General features: G+C 41.6%; 2 protein-coding genes across 2 annotated transcripts in view; one reads left to right on the top strand and one right to left on the bottom strand.

Moving 5' to 3' along the window:
* Positions 1 to 946: 946 nt before the first annotated feature.
* On the bottom strand, positions 947 to 10,046 carry gtpbp3 (GTP binding protein 3, mitochondrial). Its single transcript, XM_018745962.2, has 9 exons — positions 9,797 to 10,046; positions 9,360 to 9,610; positions 8,925 to 9,011; positions 7,621 to 7,823; positions 5,883 to 5,955; positions 4,646 to 4,789; positions 3,800 to 3,965; positions 3,025 to 3,336; positions 947 to 2,895 (listed from the first exon to the last, which is right to left on the bottom strand). The coding sequence occupies exons 1-9, from the start codon at positions 9,859 to 9,861 to the stop codon at positions 2,664 to 2,666; spliced, it is 1,533 nt and encodes a 510-aa protein (XP_018601478.2). The 5' UTR covers positions 9,862 to 10,046; the 3' UTR covers positions 947 to 2,663.
* Positions 10,047 to 14,406: 4,360 nt separating this feature from the next.
* Positions 14,407 to 23,316, top strand: part of ano8b (anoctamin 8b) — a 30,265-nt gene continuing 21,355 nt past the window's right edge. Inside the window, exon 1 of the mRNA XM_029255044.1 lies at positions 14,407 to 14,826. Within this exon, the coding sequence (XP_029110877.1) occupies positions 14,670 to 14,826 (157 nt within the window). The 5' untranslated portion in view covers positions 14,407 to 14,669. The remainder of the gene's footprint in view (positions 14,827 to 23,316) is intronic.

Here is a 23,316-nt window from a genome sequence, read left to right as displayed (position 1 = left end):
GGGCTACTTTATGGAGTTGCTTACATCTTTTGAGAAGCTTTTCTGAAGTGAGAGAAATATTCAGTATTTCCCATGTAAAAGGGCTTACAGATGTATCAGTATCTATACTCCTGATCTACGATGATCCCTTTTCCACCTTCTGCAAACTTATCTAGTGAGCATGCATGTGTGGATTTTTTTTTTTTTTGGTGCACTAACTTTCCAATAACAGCGATGCTGAGAGAAGAAAAACTCCATACCATTGAAGTGCTTTAGAACCACTGTCTTCTACTGGTTCCCTCAGGAATGTACCAAACATCAGGTATTCATCAAAACAAAGTTCCAGGATTTGAGGTTATTTCTCAGTATGAGGAGTATTCATCTGGACCATGTTCATATTGTTCATATTCTCAAATGGAATTATTCTCAGCTGAAAGGCAGGATAGAAAAAACTTCTGGATTGAATTTTTTCATTAATATACTGCCACGACTGCTACCCTGCAAATATGCAATTCCAAAAGCTTAGAAAATTAATAAAATATTATTTCAAAGATATTAACGGGACAAATTTTGCACAAGTACAAATGGCAAAATAACGATGAAAAAGAATTTTTCATTTAAATAATCATGAAAGATTTATCATGTTGGGAACTGCATTCTGTTGTGTAACTTAATACATACAAATTTAATGTACTGTTTTTCTTTGTTTTGTTTGCAGAGTTGCTGGGTTATTTCAGTTAGAAAAGGTGTTTGCATACTCTTGCACTGACAAGATCAGTTTTGAAAAATCCAAATATTCTTGCTAACACTCATTACTTAATTAGTCAATAGTTCTTTCTCAATTAACAAATTCTGTGAATTCTTTTCAGCAGTTCAATTTACTCTTTAGCCTTAAAGTTTATTCTTGAAATAGCACAATTGCCCAAATTAGTATTATTGTCTTTTTTTAATGGAAATGTACAATCAATCTCTTTTCAGTGTCTATCAATACACATTGTATTATACTAATTGTCTTGGGTAAAAAAATCTTGTCTGTACAAAAATGTATATAATTACATACAATACTCAAATGTCACTTCAAATAAAAGCAAAACAATACAACAGTGGTTGTGCTTCCAACATCCCGGTGATTGATCAACTAATCACCTCCTCATTTAATCATTGCCAAATAAGATCTGCACCAAGACACTGCCGCTGGTATCGTTTGTCTGGAGACAATGAAACAAACATCTCAGCTCCTTGCTGGAGTGGTGACCACTGTTTTGACTGCCAGTTTTATTATATATTCATCCTGCTAGGAGGAAAACATGAGGAAACAGGCTAGAAAGAAGAGAAATGAAACAGAGAAAACAGGGCAGCTGTCCATTAGCAGCAGGACCTGCTTAAGGCACCTCCTCTAAGGATATCCTGTGTTTAATGCCAAGTGTTTTTCCACTATGAGCAATCAGGACTCCAGGCTGACCCCAGTAAAGTGAGTGGGAGAGACAAAGATGGTTGATTGTGCACCTTTTTTGTTACAAAGAAGTTACAATAAAATTTATGTTAAATCAACAGGGATTAGTTTGTTTGAGATGACTGCAGTTTCCATAAGATCCAATTCTCAGTTGATTTTCATAGTATGACACACCTTCATTAAACACACTACCTAAAGCACATTCAAAAGGAAAACAACCAACTACTCTTAGACAACTAGTGCACCTTTAAATCTCTACAAGGGTTCTGAGGGATTCAACAGGTGATCAAACCTCTGTTCATGACAGGTATGACAAAGACACCTAGTGTAGAGCAACCTTCCTATTTTATCAAAACAGGTGTGAGAGGAAAATAAGAAAATGGAGTAAAAATGATGGTATGCATTAACACAGCTGATGTGTTCTGTAACTGCTGCAGAAAGTGATTTTGCGAGAAACAGGATATACCAAAACTGCACCCCCAACTGTAATGGGTAACTGATGCTGGGTGGAACTGAAAAACAAGAAAATAAATAATGTTGGCAGATTGAGATAAAACTGAAGGGGTGTAGGGTGCTTGCTATATGATGTGCATAACTTACTTCAGCCTATAGGAAATGTAGATAAGGAACAAATCAGAAGCATACATAAGCTGAATACGCATTGACCACAAGAAAGAAAGCCAACATGTGTGTATTGGATGCTTGGGGAGACCGCCAAGACTCCAACACAGGGGACAGGGACTCTCCTTCTAGGTTGGGTGAAATAAAGTAAGATGCTTTCCCTCTCTTCTATCTTAGGTCCTTTGAGTTGTGTTGAATTTCTTCCACACAGGAGATGAAGAAAGGGTGGCATTAGACCTAAGCACCAAATAGGAGGAAGGCACATACTGAGCAGCCCTGTGAAGTGGTTCTCAGACAGCTGCATGCCAACACTGGGTGCAATGAGAAGAAACCTGGAAGCAGATATGCAAAGATCACATAGGAAGCACAAATATCTATTTTAAAGAAGACAGGCAGGGACACAAAGAAAACCAAGGATTTTTTCTAGAAAAGTCCTTTCTCTTTACATGTGGATATATGCATGTATGAGAAGTGTAACACTTTGGTGTAGTTCTGACTTTAGCATATTTCTACAAGATCATCGCTGTACCACAACGATGAAATAAGTGAAATATCAAAATTGTTAAATTATATTTTGTGCATTCATCAGGTATAAGTCTTGGCCCATTGGCTATTTTCCTATGCAGAAATCTCTGAAGATAATGTCCAGAATTTCCTCAGGGCCCACTTTGCCAGTGATTCGGCCTAGACTAGCAAGAGCCAATCGGAGCCCTTCTGCAGAAAGTGCCAGATCCAGATCACGGTATTGATGGTACTGGGCCAGAGCCCTCAGACTCTGCTGCAGATGAGAACGGTGCCGAGCTTGGGTCAGACTTGGGGAACCAACCAGGGGGTCTCCACACCTGTGGTTTTGAAGAGACATCCATCAAATGTGTATATATGTACCATTTAAATAAAAAATTAAAAAAAATTTGCTCGTTGCTCCTCAAACATACACGCTGATTCAGCAAGTAATGAACAGTAGGACTTACAAAGTTTGTAATCTGTTTTGCAGGACTCTGAGAAACTGGTCAAACCCATCTCCAGACTGGCATGAGAGTAAGCAGGCTGGGGGCAAACCCTCCATGTGAATGATAGTTTTCTGTATGTTATCCAGCTGCTCTTGAGGAAGAAGGTCTCTCTTGTTGAAAACCAAAAGGAACTTTTGTAAGGAATCCCTAAGGTCCTCCCCACTGAGAAGCGTGGATCTGAGGTGGTCCATGAGGAAGCTGGGCACACTTTGGTGGTCTTTAGGAAGCTGCGTCAAATCCAACATCACAAGGGTAACATCAGACAGGTCCACCCTGAGGGACAAAAAGGGGCAGGTATTCCTTCCATCACCTATCATGGACTCAGACACTATGACTCTGTTGTTCCATCTACTTGGTAAAAACTAGATTGTACCTTTCCCTCCCTTAGAACAGTTTTGGGGGTCTCTGTGTTTCTAAATAAACAACTGGTCATAGAGCAGTTAAAACTGGATACCCCCTTGTATGCTGCATGTTTCATTGGTAGAAAAGTTTCTTAAAAACACAAAATATATTCTCAAGATCACATTTTAAGCATGTTTGTAAAAACAAAAAGCACAAGGAATTTCTAATTTATTGTATTTTAAACCCCAAATGAATTTATTTTATTGGATTATAAACTTCCATACCAGAGACAATAAACCATTACTTGACTGCTAAAATATAACTTGAGCAGTGTAACTGCAAGCTGTTTTCACCCTGCTCTGCTTTCTGTACTCGCAGCCAGGCAGTGCCATACCTTTCCCTGGCTCTACGAACACCCTCTCTCTCCACACCGTCCACAGTATCTCTGAGTCCAGCTGTATCACTTAGCACCACAGGAAATCCCCCAATGTCCAAGTGTGTCTCTACTACATCCCTGGTTGTCCCTGGGACCGGAGACACAATGGCTGCGGGACGGCGGCCTGGATAGGAAGAAAATGGGGAGTATGCAGCTGTTGCCTACTGGTTTTCCTAAAAGAAAAAACCTAGAATAATACAGTAAATGCACAAAAATCTGAGTCCAAAGCAGATCATTTTAAGAATATATGACCATTACAGTGAGCACCACTAATGATATCATTACTGCAGATTTGCTTAAATAAATCACACTGCCTACATATTTCTTTTTTCTTTAGAAAGCACACAATGACATTTTTTATTGTCTTCTCATTCATTTAGCTTAGTCATTCTTAGTTTATATTACACACCCACACAGTCTGAAATCACTTATTCCAAGCGGGGTCGCGGCTAACCGGAGCCTAACCCAGCAACATAGGGCGCAAGGCTGGAGGGGGAGGGGATACACCCAGGACGGAACACCAGTCCAATGCAAGGCACCCCAAGCAGGACTTGAATCCCAGACCCACCAGAGAGCAGGACCCGGCCAAACTCACTGCGCCCCCCCCCTTAGTTTATATTAATTATTTCTAAAAAAAAAATTAAAAGTCAATGGTAAACAGCTGTCTGGTCAATTTATGGTGCAAAACTTACTGGGATCAGAGGATTTAGAGACCTTATAATAAAACACACCACAATTTTTCTTCTTAAAGCAGTATTTTAGGAAAGTTGCCTCTACAAAGTGGCTGTCAGACGGCAATCTTACAGAGCAGGTTAAGGAGGCTGCTTTTTCCTGCATTGGGAGCTCCTGCAATTACCACCTGGACTCCGTTGCGGAGTCGTTCCCCACGCCGCTCGTCCTGCAGGTGCCTCTCCATTTGGAGCTGGAGCTGGGACACACCGTGGTCCACTGCACCCGTGGGAGAAGAGATTTATTACATCTGCAGCAAGACCCTCGGAGTCCTTCACAAAGTAGTGCCAAAAGGCCGTTCATCAGACACTTCCAATCCATAGTGTGTGATAGAGTTTGACAGATTTACTGCTGCGCACATGTGGCACTACAAGGACATCTGAACACATTTTGCATTTTACCTTTTGCACCATTATTGGAATAGTAAACTAAATACACTGGCTCCTCAGCTTATGTACACAACTGCAACTACAAATGTGATTGCAAGTTGATTTGTTCATAAGTCTACACTCATGTTCCCCACATGTTAATAACACAGATATTCCATTATTTATTTACAGGATCTGTACAAATGTTGGATATTAACAAAGGACGTGTATTTTAATATATAGGCAGCAGGTAGCACAGCACTCAGAATTGTGGCCTTGCACTCAAAGGCCTGGGTTTAAATCCTCAATCCTACTGCCACACCCTTGAAAAATGTAAATAGTTACCAAGCAAAATAAATGAATAAATAATAGCAAATAGACTCCCATACAAACAAAACACTTTAAGTTACTTGCCAGCTAAGTGGAATCCACTAAACAAATTAACATTAACATTACCTTCAAGCTGTAGTAAAATAAATTATTTAAAATGACTGAAAATATACTTTTTTGAAGATCCTTGGTACAGTATTATTAGTGGGTCATAAACAATTGTTTCAGGAGAATTTTAAGTTACTTTTGGTAGGTATAATATGTTTACATTCCAACAATAGCTCTAAGGAGTGTCTGCAGATTTGCAGGACATGGGAAAAGGAGTACACAGGTCTGGCCCCAAAGAGGATGCTGTGGACAATGAAAACTTGTGTACAGAATGCACTGCATGCCTCAGAGGTGACTGGAGCCCCAGTGGGTCATCGACACCCTTTCTCCCTACATCCTAAAGGAAATTGTCTTTTCAGCATTTTAGCCTCTATTTTTCCCTTACACTCCCAGTTTCTAGCTTGCACCAAATGCAAACAGGAAAAAACACAAAATCCCTGACCAGGTTTCCCACTGATGCATTCTACCTGTCAGCATGTCCCCTCCACCACAAACAAAAAACATACCTTGATTGAGGACCTCATTCTCAATCAGTTCATCCTCACCAAAGTCAATGAAGGCTTCCACATGAGCCAAACACTGTGGAGAAATTAGACCATGAAAATCACAACAACACAGAAGTAAGAGCACAAGACTCATGAAATCAGATGTCTCTACAACTGTAATCACTCTCTATCAACAATCTGAAAATTTTTAGTAATATATTCACAATAATGGCGAAGGCATACACAATAGGACTGGTGCCCTAGCCGTACAATGATACCTGTCTAATTGATGAACTAAGAAAACAGGTTACATATCCATATAAAAACTTAAAATATTGGCGTGTAGTAACAAGATCAACTCAAGTTTTCAGTAATTAAGATCTTAACAAGAAAAATATCAATTATGATTTTTTTTTTTTACCATTCAGGGAGTTTGACACTAGAGCTGGGGGTTACTGGTCTATTTAGCTATGACTTTCACAGTTATAAACCAAGTACAATTTGAGAATATTTTCAACAAGACAGATTTCCTCAGGAAAGCTCAAATTATCTTTGTCTCCCTTACCCGCCTAGTGAGAGGTAAGTTTAAGAAGCATTTACGTAGATGAGCAGCCAGAGTAGGACCACTCCGGAAACACAGGCTTTGCAAGGAGGTCAGTATAACCACACTGGCTTGGCCTGGCTCCAAGTTAGAACATGATGTCATCTCATTTCTCACTGGTCTGCTCACAAGCGCCCATTAGACATATTATCCAGCTTCCACAAACTCAACAGTGACCGCTCAGAATCCACCACAGCTGTAGACACACCACATAATCATAAAGAATTTTTTATTGGAAAAATATTATTATTAATCTTTATAAGTTTTTCAGTTGCATCAAAACATTATGAAGAAACCTTGCATAAAAACTACCCTTGATGCCTCAGTGGGGGGTGTGGTGGCACAGTGGGTTGGACTGGGTCCTCCTCTCTGGTAGGTCTGGGGTTCAAGTCCCGCTTGCGGTGCCTTGCGATGGACTGGTGTCCCGTCCTGGGTGTGTCCCCTCCCCCTCCCCCTCCAGCCTTACACCCTGTGTTGTCGGGTTTGGCTCCGGCTCCCCACGACCCCGTGTGTGCGAGATGCCTCAGTATCTTACTACAATATAATCATATCAACCTATTTTCTTTGCCAATTTTCACATGGGAAACACCCTTTCCTCAGGAAAAAGCAGATGAAATCTGATGCAGCAGAGATTAAACTGACTCTTAAATATTTTAGATATTGATTTGAAACAGAAGATGAAAATCCATCTTCCAAAACTGATTTTTGTGCTTTATCAATTGAAATATTTTTAGACCCAAGACTTTTAACAATTTTGAGAACAATGTACTACAAACTATTTAACTTGTATTATCTATTGTGATAATTACTTCTAGCTTTATCATCAAAATGAGTTACGTATCATCTCCCTTGATAATTCATGTTTATGGCAAAAATAAATACTGAATCTGCTTGAGTCTTCTGGTATTTAACGCAAATTAACAGCCAGAAAAACAAAACCACATATAGTACCAAATGGACATTTTTATATTATAAAGCATTTTGACTCACATAGTTATGCACACAACAGCACTGGAGGGCTATGTAGTGATATTCAGCACCAGTGGACAATCCCTACTGGAAAGGTGATTTTGTCCAACAGTAGCTTTAATCCATGTCCAGAAAACAAACACTTAAAAGTAAAAAGCAGGGAAAAAAGTGTGCTGTGAGTCAGCGTACCCTCGTCAAATGCTGGCTCCAATCCTGGTAAAGTCGTGCTAGGTCTCCAGCCATCTGTCGGAGAGCCTGTCTTCTCTGAGCTTCAGTCTCCGCGTGAATCAGGTCCCCCAGGCCCTCCACCTCAGTCAGATCGAGCTTGCCCGCGAGAAATGCACGTCTCGTGAACTCTCCGGCCGTTGCTGCTCGTACGCCTGGTAGGCTGCCTGAGATGTGCACACAGGACTCAACACAAGGTGCACTTTAAATAATCACCTGCTTCAGCACTCACTGAAAAAAATTAATGTAATATTATAATTCAGGTGCTGTCAAGAACCAAAAGTTACATACTGTATGCTACACTAAAATTCAAACTCTACATTACTATAATCCCACCTTTAGTGTGTAGGCTTGCTGTTAAGAACCTGGTAAGTTACTTTTGCCATTAAATGATAACATTATTACATTACATCAACTCCACTTACATTATTATTACACTGTAGTATTTACTATTCTGATAATGCTTATACTGATTCTGACTACAATTTATAACTATTATTCTAAATAAGTTATTTAGTTGACACTTTACAGAAGTGATTTACAAAGTTAATTTTGTATGCTAATTTATTTACAATGACTTTCCCCATTCATACAGGTGGATATTTGTTTTTAATCTGCAGTCTGTGGATTATCTATCTGTGAAGTTTCTAAAACTGCTTCTCTGGCTTTACATAACTTTAAAGACTGTACCTCAAAAGTGTGAGGGTGAGACACATGATTACGCACCACTTGTCTGAAAACATGAACATACTCTTTGGACAGGTATATCATTTTAAACAAACACACACACACACACACACACACACAGAGTCTGAAACCACTTGTCCCAAGCGGGGTCACAGCAAGCCGGAGCCTAACCCAGCAACACAGGGCACAAGGCTGCAGGGGGAGGATGCACCCAGGATGGGACGCCAGTCCGTCGCAAGGCACCTCAAGCAGGCCTTGAACCCCAGACCTGCCAGAGAGTGAGACCCGGCCAAACCCGCCACGCCACAACCTCATTTTAAACAGACAATGTCATATAATAAAGGAGCAGTTAAGACACTGCAGTCTGTGCAAGCAGCAGTAGTATGAAACTACAAGTAACACACTTGTGCCCTCTACCAGTGACTGAGAGGTACTGCATGGCCACTGACCAACAGTGGAAGAACTGGACCCAGATGTGTAAACTTAGCAACTCTTCCAGAGGCAAGAATGTTGAAGAATGATGGACATACGTTCTGCGACTATTGCTCAAGTGCAAGATTCTTACCATTTTTTTTCCTTACCCAGGGCTTTCAAAACTCCACTGATGACCGCAGGGCCTCCATGTATGTGGAACTCGGCGCAGTCTTCCCCGGTGAAACTGCGAGGCCCTGAAAACAGACAAGTGAGAAGGGACTACACATTTAGCCGACATTTTTCTCCAAAGCAACTTACAGTGTTAAGGTTACACTTATTACAAGCTACTATACTTATTTACCCATTTATACAGATGGGTAACAGAACAATTTAGGGCAGGTACCTTACTCAAAGGTACAACAGCCAGTGGCAGGATCAAACCAATGACCTTTGGATGCAAAAGCTCTAATCACTACGCTACCAGCTGTCCCACCACTACACCACAGCTATATGACATTACAGATTACTATGCAGGCCAAATGACAAAATGCAAGATACATGACCATCAAGTGTTTGTATGAGTCCCTAAGGTGAGGTCAGACCTGGAAACCAGAGGACGAGCGCCCTGTCAAGCAGCTCCTGGGAATGGGGGTCGGTGATGTTGCGAAGAAGAGCGGTACGGGCAGCAGGCAGGGTGTGTCTGAAGCCAGCTATGCTCTGGAGGGCAAAACCCGAGGCCGGGCCGCTGACCCGCACCACCGCCACTCCACACTTCCCATGTCCCGATGACAATGCGAAAATGGTGTCGGCATCGTGCACAACTCTCGTGCACAAAGCCTTTAGTGAACACGATCTGTTGGAGAGAGAGAGAAGAACTAGTGTGAGCGTAGTGGGGAAAAACAAGGGCTGCACAGTGAGTGAGTGGAGAGCTGTGCTAAACAGTGCTGAACGTGCAGTGGCAACGCGGAGACGTAGTAAGTCTGCTACTGGCATGAGTACAGCACACCTATATAACCCCGGCGTAAAACGGATAACAAACCTGAGTCCGTTTCTAACAAACGAAGATCTCCACAACGCTCTACAACGCACAAACATGTCTTTCATCTTTTTTCGATTTGCCTTTCAACAACAATTATTAATTAATCGTTTCTATGGTAAGTCACTCATAAGAGGGAGTGTGTCGCTGAGACTAAGTGCAGATTAAACAAGTAAAAGATTGTTCACGAAGCCGCGACGCATGACTCATCGAACACCAGTACGAATCGTGACTAAACTGTCACCATCCCCAAACGCACCCATGGCATGTAAAACTCGAAATATGTCAAGCTTCCGCCTGTTAGGATGACAACTTTGATTGGACTTTCGTATGACGTCATGCAGCCTTCTTAAAGTTTACTTGCCCAATTCATGTCAATCAATAATATAACCCTCCCATTGTGTACCGTCTTAAAGGTTCCTGGTCAACTTCATACTATAAATGACTTTTAAAGCAAAAAGGAAAAAAAAACTTGTCTGAAAAATCCCACAATGAAATTTGTAATTCTCAGGTGTGAAAGCCTATGCAATTATACAAATTCATAGCTTCAGCTTTTGCTGTGACCCATTTCATGTAAGAAACGAAAGAAAACACATCAGTACCGGCGTGACAACTCAGAGTTGGAGGGCCGAATACAGACAGTGAGTAATGTACACTACGCTTGTATTATTCTACAGTTTTACGTTCAAAATGTTTTTCGTTGTGACGTCAGTGGCACGAGATGTAACGCGTTTTTTTTTTGTTTTTTTAAATGTACGGAGACCTCGGAATTCTCGAAATCCAGCGCTGCTGGAGTCATGTAACAAGGTCAAGGCTATCAGAATTAGTCAAGGAAATAATGCTTGTTTTACTTTAGTCGTCAAGATTAGGACGAAAATATGACAGCTGTTCAGAAATCGCCTTGTATAAATGTTAATAAGTGAAGCAGTCTTAGCTTGTAGAAAAACACGTCAGCCTTGTTTACTGTTCTCTCCTATGAACCTAACGTCCGTGAGTAATGTGTATACTATCATACTATGAGTACAAGTTTTCAGTAAGCACACAAATAATGACAACTCAGAGACAAGCTGATCCACGTTCCATTTCAGGCCAGCATGTGCAGGTGGGATGCAGTTCTATCTAGGATGTCACCCACGTTTGGATTTTTCTAACTCTTTGTTACAAGTTTGTGGTGTCCGAAAGGATCCATCGTCCTGGAGGTTTTACAGAAACACGGCACTGGAACACTTTGAGTGCACAAATAAAAGATTTTATTAAGAACAGCAGCTTGTGTCACAATTTCTCTGTGGAACCTTTTGCTCCCGCGCGAAAAAGCCCGCCTTAGCCCCAGTGCAGCCCATAACAAATTCCTCTTCAATTAAGAATTAACCAATGACAATTAATCAGCCTTTGTCAACTTGTACCCTACAGGCTGGCAGGAACCTTTCTTTTAAAAAACTCTCAATGATTTGCTCTTGGTGTAAAACACCACACTCTTAATGTTACTTATGAAAGTAACACGTTTCTCATAAGAATGCACCAGCATAAGAGGACAGCAGTCTCTCCTTCCTTCTTTTCCTATGTAGTGTAAGAAAGAACTGTGGAGATGCATGCATTTATTATGAAAACAAAGCAGAAAGCAAATTGCTTACTCGGATTTTTAAAGGCTTAGCCTTAAATGTGAAATATGCTAAACATATGACATGTTCAGTTGGCACGTGTTTCTTTAATTTGATTAGGGTCTTTCACTCTTGGAGCAAAATATGTATACAGATATGCATGTATGAATCATGTGTATATGGGATTTAATACATGTATATACATCTGCAGTTCTGGGAATCAAATAAATTTTATCTGGAAACAGCAGCAACTTGTCAACTTAAAAATCCCAGTGTTTCAAGGGAAAATGCAAGAGGATAAATCATGTAATTAATTTAACTGAAATCATAGCAGTGGAATGGGTTGAATGAAAATACACAAAGAAATCCAGTGTATTAATTCTGATTTTCACAGCCAGGTCCCAATGATAGTCAGTGCATTTCTACCTTTTCTTAACATGACTTGAAATAACAGCTGTATAACCTGAAATATACAGTAATAAATGAAAAAAAAATCCTTCATTTGGAGACATCTTCAAAAGAGAAATACACTAAGTTATGTGGAATTTTTGCATGTTTGAAGAGGTATTTTAGCAGAAACACTTGTATAAACATCATTAACAGTAGTTTATCTGGTGTCTTTTTCAAAGGCAAATTACAATTTTTTTTACCTATTTATACAACTGGCAAGTGTTCACTGTATTAGTTCATGGTTAGGAACTTAATGGTATTCAAAGGTAGCCCGTTGATTGCAAGAAGATGGCTTTAACAATAAATGCATAGGTTTACTACTGTTCAGTTTTACAGCGCATTTTCCTGGAGAACCCAGATCGGCCATTTTGCCTCAGCAAGTACTGCAGCATTTGAAATGTGGTTTCAGCAGAGATTTTACAACCAGACGCCCTTCCTGACATCAACCCTCACCATTTACCTAGGCATGGGACCAGCACTGACTACCCAGTGGTAGGGGCCACAGGAAAATTAGCATCACCAGTTTCCCTGAAACACATGTTTTTGGACTATGAGAGGAAACCCATGAGAACATGGGGTGAACATGCAAACTCCACACAGACTGAGAAGGGATCGAACCCTAGTAAGTGAAAATAGAGTGCTTTCAAACTGTATCATTCATCCCATTTTTGTAGGCTTGTCATGTTTGCTGATCTGGAAGTAGGTGAAGTAGTTTTTCTCATGAGAATGGCTGTAATACTTCCTTAGTGGCTCAAGGCTCTTGCCTGAGGATTAGTGAATTAATGATTCACACACAGTGTTAAACTTATAAGTGTTGTGGCACACTGCAGGTTTTTTCATCTAAGCAGAGTAAGCCAGTGGTGAGTAAGCAGAATTCATGCAGTGGGGCTGCCTCTGAAGGAGGGAGGGCTGAACAGACGTAAGCCAGGAGAATGACGAGAAAAAATACTTTTTTTCCCATTTGGCCCGGGGAGGGGGATGCTAATCTGCATGCGCAATCACTGATACCACTAATGCTTCGACAAGCAGACAGCCACAACATTTCATGAAGCATTAGCACCCTGCCTGTAGTCTACTTCCTGTCAAGACATGGCATGCCAATACCTTTGAAACACAGCAAGTCAACACAGCTGAAATAAAGTTCCACTGCAATTTGATTATTACATGAGTATTTGTGTGTTATAGTTAAGATTTTTATTTGTTAGCATTTCATAAAGAATGCCCACAAATGATATATAGTTTATGCAACATATGCATATAGACAGAACTGTTTTATACTGTACCAAGTCTGTATTCTATATTGTTCTTGCTAAAATACTTCTATATTTCTTCTTCATGTGGTAGAATGTTCAGAATTGCTCTTTCTGTGTGGTATACGGGTACTGTATAAATTACTTAGTTAAAGTCAATATGTTAATTGTCCCCATCCTGGGTGTGTCCCCTTCCCCCTCCAGCCTTACGCCCTGTGTTACCGGGTAGGCTCCGGTTCCCCGTGACCCCGTCTGGGACAAGCGGTTCTGAAAATGTGTGTGTGTGTGTGTGTGTGTGTGTGTGTGTGTGTGTGTGTGTGTGTGTTAATTGTCTGTATGATAAACATGCAGATAACAGATAATTCTGCAGTGTATAATACTGAATTTGCAATGTTCTGCAAGTGTATATTTTGCCATGGCAAGCAAAATATATTGTGCATACATAAGCATAGAGAATGTGATCCAATGATGCATGAAATCTACAAGAAAAGCACTATTTCTGATGCATGAAGCCTACAAGAAATGCACTATTTATTCCAAACATCTAGGAAGTTCTAAGAGAGAAAATAATCTACCTGGCCATGGCTCACCCAAGCTCACTGAAACCTAAATGAAAAATTATACCAATGAGACAGTGTACAAGGATGAATAAATCACAACCTCTGTAATGACCCAGGACAGCCTGTGTCCCTATCATGATGCCAGCTCCGGGGCTTGGAGGCTCTACCTGTTCTACACAAACTGTTCTTGACAGGTACTGCAGTAAAAAGAAGCAGGTGAACTTCTTGCACTGTTTGTACCACGCCTGCAAGTATTTTTTTTCTTTGTATCGCCAAACCATGAAAGGACACACAAACATATCTACTCGGTGACGTTGCAGCTTGTCTTGTGTCGGAGAAGACAGAGACATATAAAAGAGAACTGAGTGGAGTTACTGTATATACAGTATATATTACATATATATATATATATATATATATATATATATATTAGATCACCACTAGGCTTCACTGAACACTGGGTGGACACGTTCCCATTGTTATGCACATACTGTTATCATTGTGTCTGTTTTAAACGCACAGGTTGTACTAAACCAGTCTATGTCTAATATGAAGTCTTTTTTTGTTTTGCTCATTAGCCTACTGTAAGTGCACTGTTTTTTTTTTTTTTTATAAGGAAAAGTGTGTCCATCAATCACGACTGGACAAGAGATCCGTCTCTAATCCTTATCCTGCATAACAGCTTGAAATTGCACTTGGAAGGTGACGAGAAACACAACAATCCCCCGTCAGTCTCTGTGTGTGCGCGCGCGCGATCGAAGCCGTGAGCGTGTGTGAGAGACAGTCTTTCCTCTCCTCTTTGTCCCTCCTACCAAGACTGGCTCCGGTGCGCTGCCGTCTATCTGCATGTACCCCTCTGCAAGCGGGATGAACCACAACAACCTTCACCTCACTTCCACGTCCATTTAACCCCCCAGTCCCCGCTCCGGCCGGCCGCGATCTATGCTGCCCTGACACACCGCACCCGGCTCTCCCTTGTCCGCGGACGTTCTCAGCGCTCGGTGTCCCCAGCAGCAGCATGCCGGACACGGCAGCGACAGCGGCGCCCACCGCTGCATCCTCCAGCAGCGGTGCCGAGAGCAGCGAGGGCTCCCGGCACCGACACCGACCGCAAGGAGAAGCGGAGAAGACGGAGCCCACCGCTACCCTGCAGCAAACCTCGTCCGGGGTCCTGGGTGAGTCTCTGCGTAGCCCGAGTTCGTGGGTGGAATGAGATGCGAAATGCGAGTGACGAAGGCAGGTGGATGCGAGGGCTAAAGGCGACGCAAAGCTCGTGTTATTGTCCACAGTAGAGCGGCCGCAGCAGCCGCGCGCTCCCGTCTTTTGTCTCCGCGACGACGGGACAACCGTGAAAACGTGACACATCGCATCGCTAGTGCGGCGCTGAGTGTTTGCCCAGCCGCGTCTTTGTGTGCGAAGGTCAAACGGGAACGCGCCGGCCGGGCTGTAACGCCGGCGCTCTCGGTTCCCCGTTCGCGGGAGACGCGTTCGTACCTCAAGCACTCCAATCGATGTCCTGTGCTCTTGACATCGCATAGCCCCCAAGTACGGCTCGTTTGGGCACCGATTAACTTTGTCAAGTAATTCAGCATGATAAATAATCAGTCGACATTGTGAATCATTGTTTTGTTCAACACATTTGCTGTCGTCTTGACATTCAGCCTCGTAACTGTAATGTAAAGTTTCAATGGCACAGTTTGGGATCGATAGCAAAATAAGTGGGTCTATTATGCAGGGCTGGTAAATTTTAAGCTGACTTGTCGGTTTAAATCAAACAGTAGTGTTATCTTTGTGTTTTCTGCACGTAGCCTTGGCTGTGCTATTCCACTTGTCTCACTCACTGGCGTAACATAGAGCTCCATGGGAACTAAACTCGCATTGTTGGTAGCGGCGAGCCGCTCTATTGTTTATTCAGTGGAGGGATACGGAAGGAATGAGAGCGCTCGTTGCGGCGGCCCGCGCTCGTGAGCCCGGGCCCGTCGCGTGCGCTCCAGTTGTGCTGCAGGATGATGCGGCGCCGTGCCCGCTGTGCCATTGGAAGACGCGCTCCGCGTGCCAGCGCGCGACGGGCGACGGTCGGGTCGCGCGGCCCACTGTCTGAAGTGCGTTCTTACGTCACGGCAGCTGTAGGGAGCTCAAGCAAATCTAACCATTATTTCTTTACTCAAAAAAATGCTCGAATAATTATTAACGTTTTTAACGTTGTGTTAATGGTAAATATTTGTAGATACGAGGTAGAAAGTATTGAACGTGTATGTAGAGCAGCGGGTACCGTAATGTAGGGGTTTGGGCTGTTACCTAAGCTGTTACAGCCTGATGGTTGTTGGTTCAGCTCCTGTTGTGGCTCCCTTTATCAGTGTGTTTAGTGTACTGGCACAGTAAGAATGCCTTGCTGTATAAATGACTACATCACTGTGTAGTATATAACATTACAAGTTAGATACTAGCTGCTGATTAAAGGTTAGTAATATGAGCTGTTATTATTTTACTCCATCTCATTGTGGGTTTGTATTTTAAAGTTGTGTGAGCGTAGGGCTCTATTACACGACATCACACTCAGTGGCTTTGGGATTTGCTGTGATGAGACATCGCTGTAATACTGGAAAAGAATACATTCAAAATATTAGCTTCACCATATGAGGGGTGGGAGAGATGAACAGCTAAGGTTCTAGTTCATTTTTAATCTCTGCTTAGCCACTCATTTTCCTGACTTCACGATATTTCCAACTAGTGTACGCTGGCCTTTGGACAGTCTTTCTCAGTGATGAATTCATATTGAGTATAGTTTCACATGAACCTTTTAAATTTATTTCCTAAACAAAAGAGGTATGCTTTCTGCATATACATGGGATTTGTAAATCCATTTGCAAAAAGTGGAAATGATTTTCAAGGCCAGTGGACATGTTTGGTTTATACTGTATTTAAAAATATTAGTTAGTTCAACAGTCCCTGCCTACCCAGGCCTTTCAGGTCATGAGCGTTAAGCAATGCATTTTAGTATTTTCAGCAAGACTTCAGCTCGAAAGCTAGAACAAACATGTCCAGGCTGGTGCCAGGAATTTGTGGCTACAGACCAATTTAAAGTACTTTTTTATCTGTGCTGAGTAAATTTCCTGTGCTATTTGAACTTTTATTTTTTTTTACCTGGATAAACCTTTGAATCATTGTGTGTGTAGTGGTCCATTATAAAGTCCAGTGATGAAACTAAGGATGAACTAAACAGTTGTTTATATTGTTAAGCTGAATAATTTCATATTTTAATGTAGTGCATTTAAACAGCTTGGCATATGTATAGTCTTATTTGCTCTTCTAATAGAATCAGTGTAACTGAGTCTGGGTTTCTCCATTGCTGGTTCCAGCCATATACAATAATTGGTTTTCTATGTTCTATAAAAGTTGTTTCTTGGTTTCTTTCCACAGCTGATATGCTAGACCAGTATCAAAAGCGCAGAGAAAGCAGTTCTATTTTCATTCACATTGATTTTACAAAAACAGATGCATTGAAATAAAGCTATTAAATCTAATAGTGACCGTATCTGTATTATGCTATTTTTTTAAATTTATTTTTAAAGATGGCCAGTTAATATTTGATTTGTGTCTTAATTATATAACCTTTGAGCCTGTGTGTAAATTTATCATGAGCACTCTCACTTATGTGACATTTGTTGTTTTTCCATAATTATGTGTAATCTGATTGATAGCTGGGGGACGGACCATTGTCAACAGTTGTGAAACTATGGATAAATATGAAAGATGGGCCAAGGCAGACACTGTAGTAAATTATAGTTAGAATATAGTAGTATTGCCTAAATGGCCTTGGTTAGCAGCTTGTGATGTAATAAATTTGTTTCAGAGACCTTATCCTGGAATAACCTCTATCCTGGATATGTTTTCAGTATAATGCTGAGCTGCACGGTTCCCCATTAGTGGTCCTGGAAATTGCTCACTGTGGGTTGACCTCTGAGCCGTTTACAAGGGTATCCTTCAAATACAATAACAACAGCATGTGACCTCTCCACTAGGCACAACTGAGTGTTTTGTTAGACCATTTTCAACGTAACCACTCTGTCTCTTCTCTGCGTTCAGGAATTTCCACTGAGACATGTATGGCCTCTCTGCCTTTTAGAAATGAAAAGGTTACCATAACCCCGGTCTCTTTCATAATTTATTGTTGTTGCTGTCTGAAAGCACACACAAAGTAGAATTTAAAATATAGAATTAATACATAATCTTGAATCTTGAATCTTGAATAAGAAGTGTGTAGAACTAACACATTTTTATTTTTCTACTTGTTATGCGGGGGTGCGGTGGCGCAGTGGGTTGGACCACAGTCCTGCTCTCCGGTGGGTCTGGGGTTCGAGTCCCGCTTGGGGTGCCTTGCGACGGACTGGCGTCCCGTCCTGGGTGTGTCCCCTCCCCCTCCGGCCTTACGCCCTGTGTTACCGGGTTGGCTCCGTGACCCCGTATGGGACAAGCGGTTCTGAAAATGTGTGTGTGTGTGTGTGTGTGTGTGTACTTGTTATGCTTCATTTGTGAGTGAGGTGCAACCATTGAAAACTTGTTTGTTTACTTGACAATTAGTCTAATTCTAATCATATATGTTTTACAGTTTTTCCTGTTTATATGGATGGATATTTTGTGGGACCAGCCAAAGGGGAACAACATCACTTCTGCTTGTAGGTCCTTAAAATAGCACTTTTTCTCTTGGGCTGATATGTGAAATCATGCTGAAATTCCTTTTGCCAGCTCTCTCTGTTTCCTGACAAATTAATGTTTAGTAACTAAAGAAGATTGCTAGAAGTGTGTACAGCTGCTCAAAAAAGGGGTTTTAGCCTAGTTCACTGGGTGAATGCCTTTGGTTCAAAGTCAGCCAGAGGGGGCAAAGATCCCCTATTTTCTTTCAGCCAACACCCTCCTCAAAGAGAGGCAGTGCGTGTTTTTCAGCCCTGCTTTTCTCTTGCTGTACAATTGGTGTGTCTCTCCATCCTGCCAGGTCTCAGTTAACATAGAGGGAAATGAAATTAAGTCTTTTGTGGTATACCTTGTACATATGCAGCATCCAGCTGTTTTTTGCTGCCATTGCTCCATCCAAAGCAGCGACATTTTCCCAGCAGCAATTCTGCTCTTGCTGAAGTATACCGAGGACTGGGAACTTTCAACAGCAGCCTGCTGGATACAAGCTATTGGCCTTAACATCCAGGCCACCTGCTGCTCATTTATCCTTATTATGTCATGGTGGTCTTCCATGATGGAAGAGAGGAAAAATAACAAACATAATAGAAAGCTACAGAATGAGATGGAAAACAGCATACAAAACAGTCACTATCAGTTTTAAGAAAAAAACATTTTCAGCTCTACAAGACACTTGCATATTTAGGGCCCCTTTCACATTTAATGCTGGTGTGAGTGAGACCCAAGCTGAGAGCTGACTACATTTTAGTAGTTTTAATAAATACTATTGTTAGAAGTATTTGCTGATGAAAGTGATGGACTTGCTTGTGTGGAGACCCATAATGGGCATCATTGCCAAGCAATTCCTCACTGTCAGAAAAAGGAAGAGGCACTTTATGTGCAATGATCTCGTATTACACTCAGCATTGATCTGGCCTGGAGCCCCTCCTGCAGCCCAAGATGTTATTGAGAACAATTAGAGCCCCGGGCTGCGACGCTCCAGCTTCTAGTTGTCACAGTTCCAGTCATTTTGGGAGCGATGATCGCAGCCTTTACTTGCATCTCTGGGTGGGGCTCAGCGTCTGTTTTTGCATAAAGGCAAACGGGAAAGAGTCCTCTGCTCTCTAAGCCACCATATGGAGAGGATAATTCTGTTGGTTATTTGTTCCTCACCAGGAGAAAAGGTATTGTTAGGGAGGAGAAAAGACACATGTTCCAGCAAGGGAGCGATACATTGCTGCTTATAGACTTCACACACTGTATGCGAGGTCTAAAACTGCAGTCTGGGCTCTTGCAGCTCTTAACTGAGAGCCATCATACATCAGCATGCTGCATTACAAATAGCAAGGTGATATGTGGTCACGGTCCATAATTTCAGTGTTCACAAAACAGTTAATTTCATTTTGTGTTCCTCAGCTTCTGCAGCTTTTGTTAGTGATCCCCTTTACAGGAGCACCAGTGAATTTTGTTTCAGTTGGCACACTTTTGCTGTGTGCTCAGTAGTTTACCGGAGACAAGTGAAGGTCACTGTAGGTTCTGACCAGCATTTTAGATTAGTAGAAGTAGTGTCTCCAGTAAAATGGAAGCATTTATGTCAGATTTCATGCATTTCAGTTCTTACCTCTTTCATAACGCAACTTTTAAAATGATTTTTCTTCAGTAATAGAAGAAATAGAAAAATCTCATCTCATCAGCACGTTTGCCAGTAAATGCAGTCAAATAAGTGATTTTAATCTTTGTTTTCAGGAAAGGTTCTTTAATTTCTTTTTAATCTTTATCTTTTTCCTTTTAATCTGCAGGCCAGCAGTAAATAACAACATGGGCAAGTGGTTTGGCAACTTGTTAGAAAGGGAAAACTGCTTTGAATCTCATTTTCTTAAAATTATGTTCCAGCTTTAGATAGACTGTCTTTCAGAAATAGAATGGAACAGACAATAATAAATATCTTGATATGTACCTTAATAGGAATCTTAGTACTAATCACCTAAATATTAGTCTGTGACGACTGCGGTTGCAATGGTCTTCACATTTTCAGACCTGCTGTTTTGAGGAGCTAAATTAGCTGTGTTGGCCACACAGATAAGATTATAAGATGCCGTAAATCACTTTGTTATTAGGAGAGGCTGTTTATTTAACAATAAACTGAACCTCCATGTAATGGTGCAGATGTTAAGGTATGCCTGCCTTTTCACACAGATCCAGTGATATGTCAGTTTTCCCTGGTGTTTCTCATGCATGCAGGTATAAAATTTACGTTTATTCATTTAGAAGACAGTTTTCTACAAGCAACTTGCAATGATTTACTAATTTATACAGCTGGTTAGTTTTTACTGGAGCAGTTACCCTTGCTCAAGGCTACTACACAGGAGATGGGATTCAACCCTGAGCCCTTTGGGTCCGGAGGAGGCAATTCAAACCATTATGTCTCCTGCAGTATGTGGTTTTGGTGTCCTGGTGGGTCTTCTTTTACATGATGCAGGCATGCACAAGATGCTGCTGGGAGTCTGTCACGCTCACCTTGCCCGCACCTGCCTCTCATCAAGGCGGACCGGGATAAAAGGACCGGGATTCCACACCCGCTTGTGGAACCTCACTCGAGCGATCGCTACTCCTGTGTGTCCAACGATTCCTGTCCTTCCGAAGTTCCTAATCTCCTGGCTACTGACCTTCGCTTTGTCTTGTTGTTTACGTCCTTTGTCTGCCCAAAGAAACCCCAAACGCACATCGCCCGACCCACGCCTGTCCCCAACTACTGCTCCACATCTTGCGTCTTGGCTTCATTCATCAATAAACGGAACCCGCAATTGGGTCCCACTCACCTTCGCCCCAGGTCCCGTTATCCAGCATTACAGAGCCATTGCTTCCATTCATACCCGTGTACTGATTTGTAACTTCTCAACCCATTCTCACACTTTGGATGAAGGTGCTTCAAAGGCAGCACTATGTCTGAGAGGAATGCCCAATTTTTGCTTCTATGAAAAGCACAATCCTTCTTTTGCACTTACAATCTGACTCAGTGTGCTCTGCAAATGTAGGTCTATGGCTCGACCGTTAATACTCCTGCTTTCTTTAGTCCCACAAAGAGCTGACCTACATATGTCTCTGTGCGAGTGCTATCTGGTGGACATAGAACCCAAAACATAGTAGACTGAGAAAAAGTGTTGTCTTCGGGATGCCCCCTTTGCCCGTGTACTAAACGTTTTTTTTGTATTTGGAAGGTTTTACGTGTTAGTCACATCTGGGAATTGTGGGGTGTTCAGTTTGCCTTTCAAATTCCAGTGTGAGCTGCCTCAAACAAGACCAAGTTAGCTGAGCCTTAACTGAGGTTAATGTTAACAATAACCGTCAGCTGGCCTGGTTGCTGTAACTCGGTTCTGAGTGCGAAGAAGCATGAAGTATTAACTATGGGAAGGCCACGTTTTTTACATTTTCAACTGAACATAGCTAGGGAGTCATTCTTGGTGTATGGAAAACCACAGTGGATCTTTAACTGTAACAGGAAAAAAACGCCCTACGTGTAATGTTGCTTCTGAATGTTAAATGCAAACAGGACGTTTTTCTTTCACAAATACTGCTAGTCCCCTGTAACATATATGTGCGAGTGGATGGTTAATTATTTATGTAAAATTGTGCTAAAATATCCAAAAGACAGTTCATGAAAGCAGTTAATGGTTTAAAAATGATGAGACAGCACTACCCCACTGAAGTGTTGGCTTTATCATACGTCTTCATTCCTGAAACTTGAAACAAATAGTTTTTGTGTCAGTTTTTTTACTGCTAATATTGGGTAGACTGATGAGAGAAATTGTAATGGAATAGGGGCGCTTTTAATTACTCCTTACATAACAGTGTAGTGAAATAACAAGACTACTGTGTAAACTACTACATATATGGTCTATAAAACAGGATATGTAATTTTCTCTTTGTTAGCTTTGGTTGCTGTAGTGTATTCCGAATACTTTGTAGCTACGCTGTGCAGGAGGCCATGTCCACCCTCAGTGGTCAGACAGACCCACTGGGTACTACTGCTCATATTTTTTGGTCCCTCAGTACCAGACAAGTTGTTCTGCAACTGCCATACTGAATAGATAAATATAAATATTTATACGTCTACAGCGCTGCTTGAAAGTATGTGAGCCCTATAGGGATGGTCATGATTCTTGTTTAAAATGTTAAAATAATAATAAAATCTAAATCTTAAAATACATCCATAAAATGAATAGATAATAATGATTTACACACCCAGTTCTGCTTACCTAGTTGGTTTAACCAGTGCAACTTGGGATTCGAGGATTAACTCATTTTTGCACCTGCACTTCTTCCCTTTTTTCTACTACACAGATAATTTCCTCTAAAACAACACATGAAATTGGTCATTACATGCCTATTATGTCAGATGAGAAAGACTACTTCTAATTAAGTAACCATTTTGTGGTAAAACCAAAGGACTCAAGGAGTTCATATACTTTCAAGCAGCACTGTATAAGGGCAAAAAAAACTGATACAATTTGAGCCCTTCAAAAGCTGCTAGAGAAAATGTACGAAAGAGTTTGTGCTGTGCTTCAAAGCTGTTGTTCATTGATTATGGCTACTACGTTAATAATTGTGTTAATGGTGATGTAATAACTGGGTTGTGGGGGCTTGGGAGCTAAGAGGATTTCCAACAGCTGGATCAACTCCGGCTTTTACTACATTAGCGCTGTGACTGTCTGGGAGCTGGGCTTGGGATGGGGGGAACAGTGCCCTTATTGTAGGTGCTCCTCTCTGTCCACCAGGTTCTAGCATCTCCTGTGTCCACAGGAGTCTAGTGGAAGCATAGCCTGAGCAGGCGAATGAGCGAGCAAGCGAACAAGCAAAGGGGTAGGGAGGGAGAGAGCCCTGCCTGGCAAGCCAGAGAGAGAGGCTTTTACATTGGCTAACAGGTCTGCATGCCCAGCTGCCAAGGAAGAAGAGTGGATGTGGAATGAGGAGGGATGTGCGGATGTCTGTACTTG

The sequence above is a fragment of the Scleropages formosus genome, chromosome 9 (assembly GCF_900964775.1).
Source record: "Scleropages formosus chromosome 9, fSclFor1.1, whole genome shotgun sequence".
Taxonomy (NCBI): Eukaryota; Metazoa; Chordata; class Actinopteri; order Osteoglossiformes; family Osteoglossidae; genus Scleropages; species Scleropages formosus.
Note: the sequence above shows the minus strand (reverse complement) of the source record. Positions and strands in the feature narration are given on the sequence as shown.

Coding starts and splice junctions, on each gene's coding strand:
- gtpbp3 (XM_018745962.2), bottom strand. CDS start 9,861: ATGAAAGACATGTTTGTGCGTTGTAGAGCGTTGTGGAGATCTTCGTTT. Junction 9,012..9,359: donor GCTCGTCCTCTGGTTTCCAG/GTCTGACCTCAC, acceptor GTCTGTTTTCAG/GGCCTCGCAGTTTCACCGGG. Junction 2,896..3,024: donor CAAAACAGATTACAAACTTT/GTAAGTCCTACT, acceptor TCAAAACCACAG/GTGTGGAGACCCCCTGGTTG.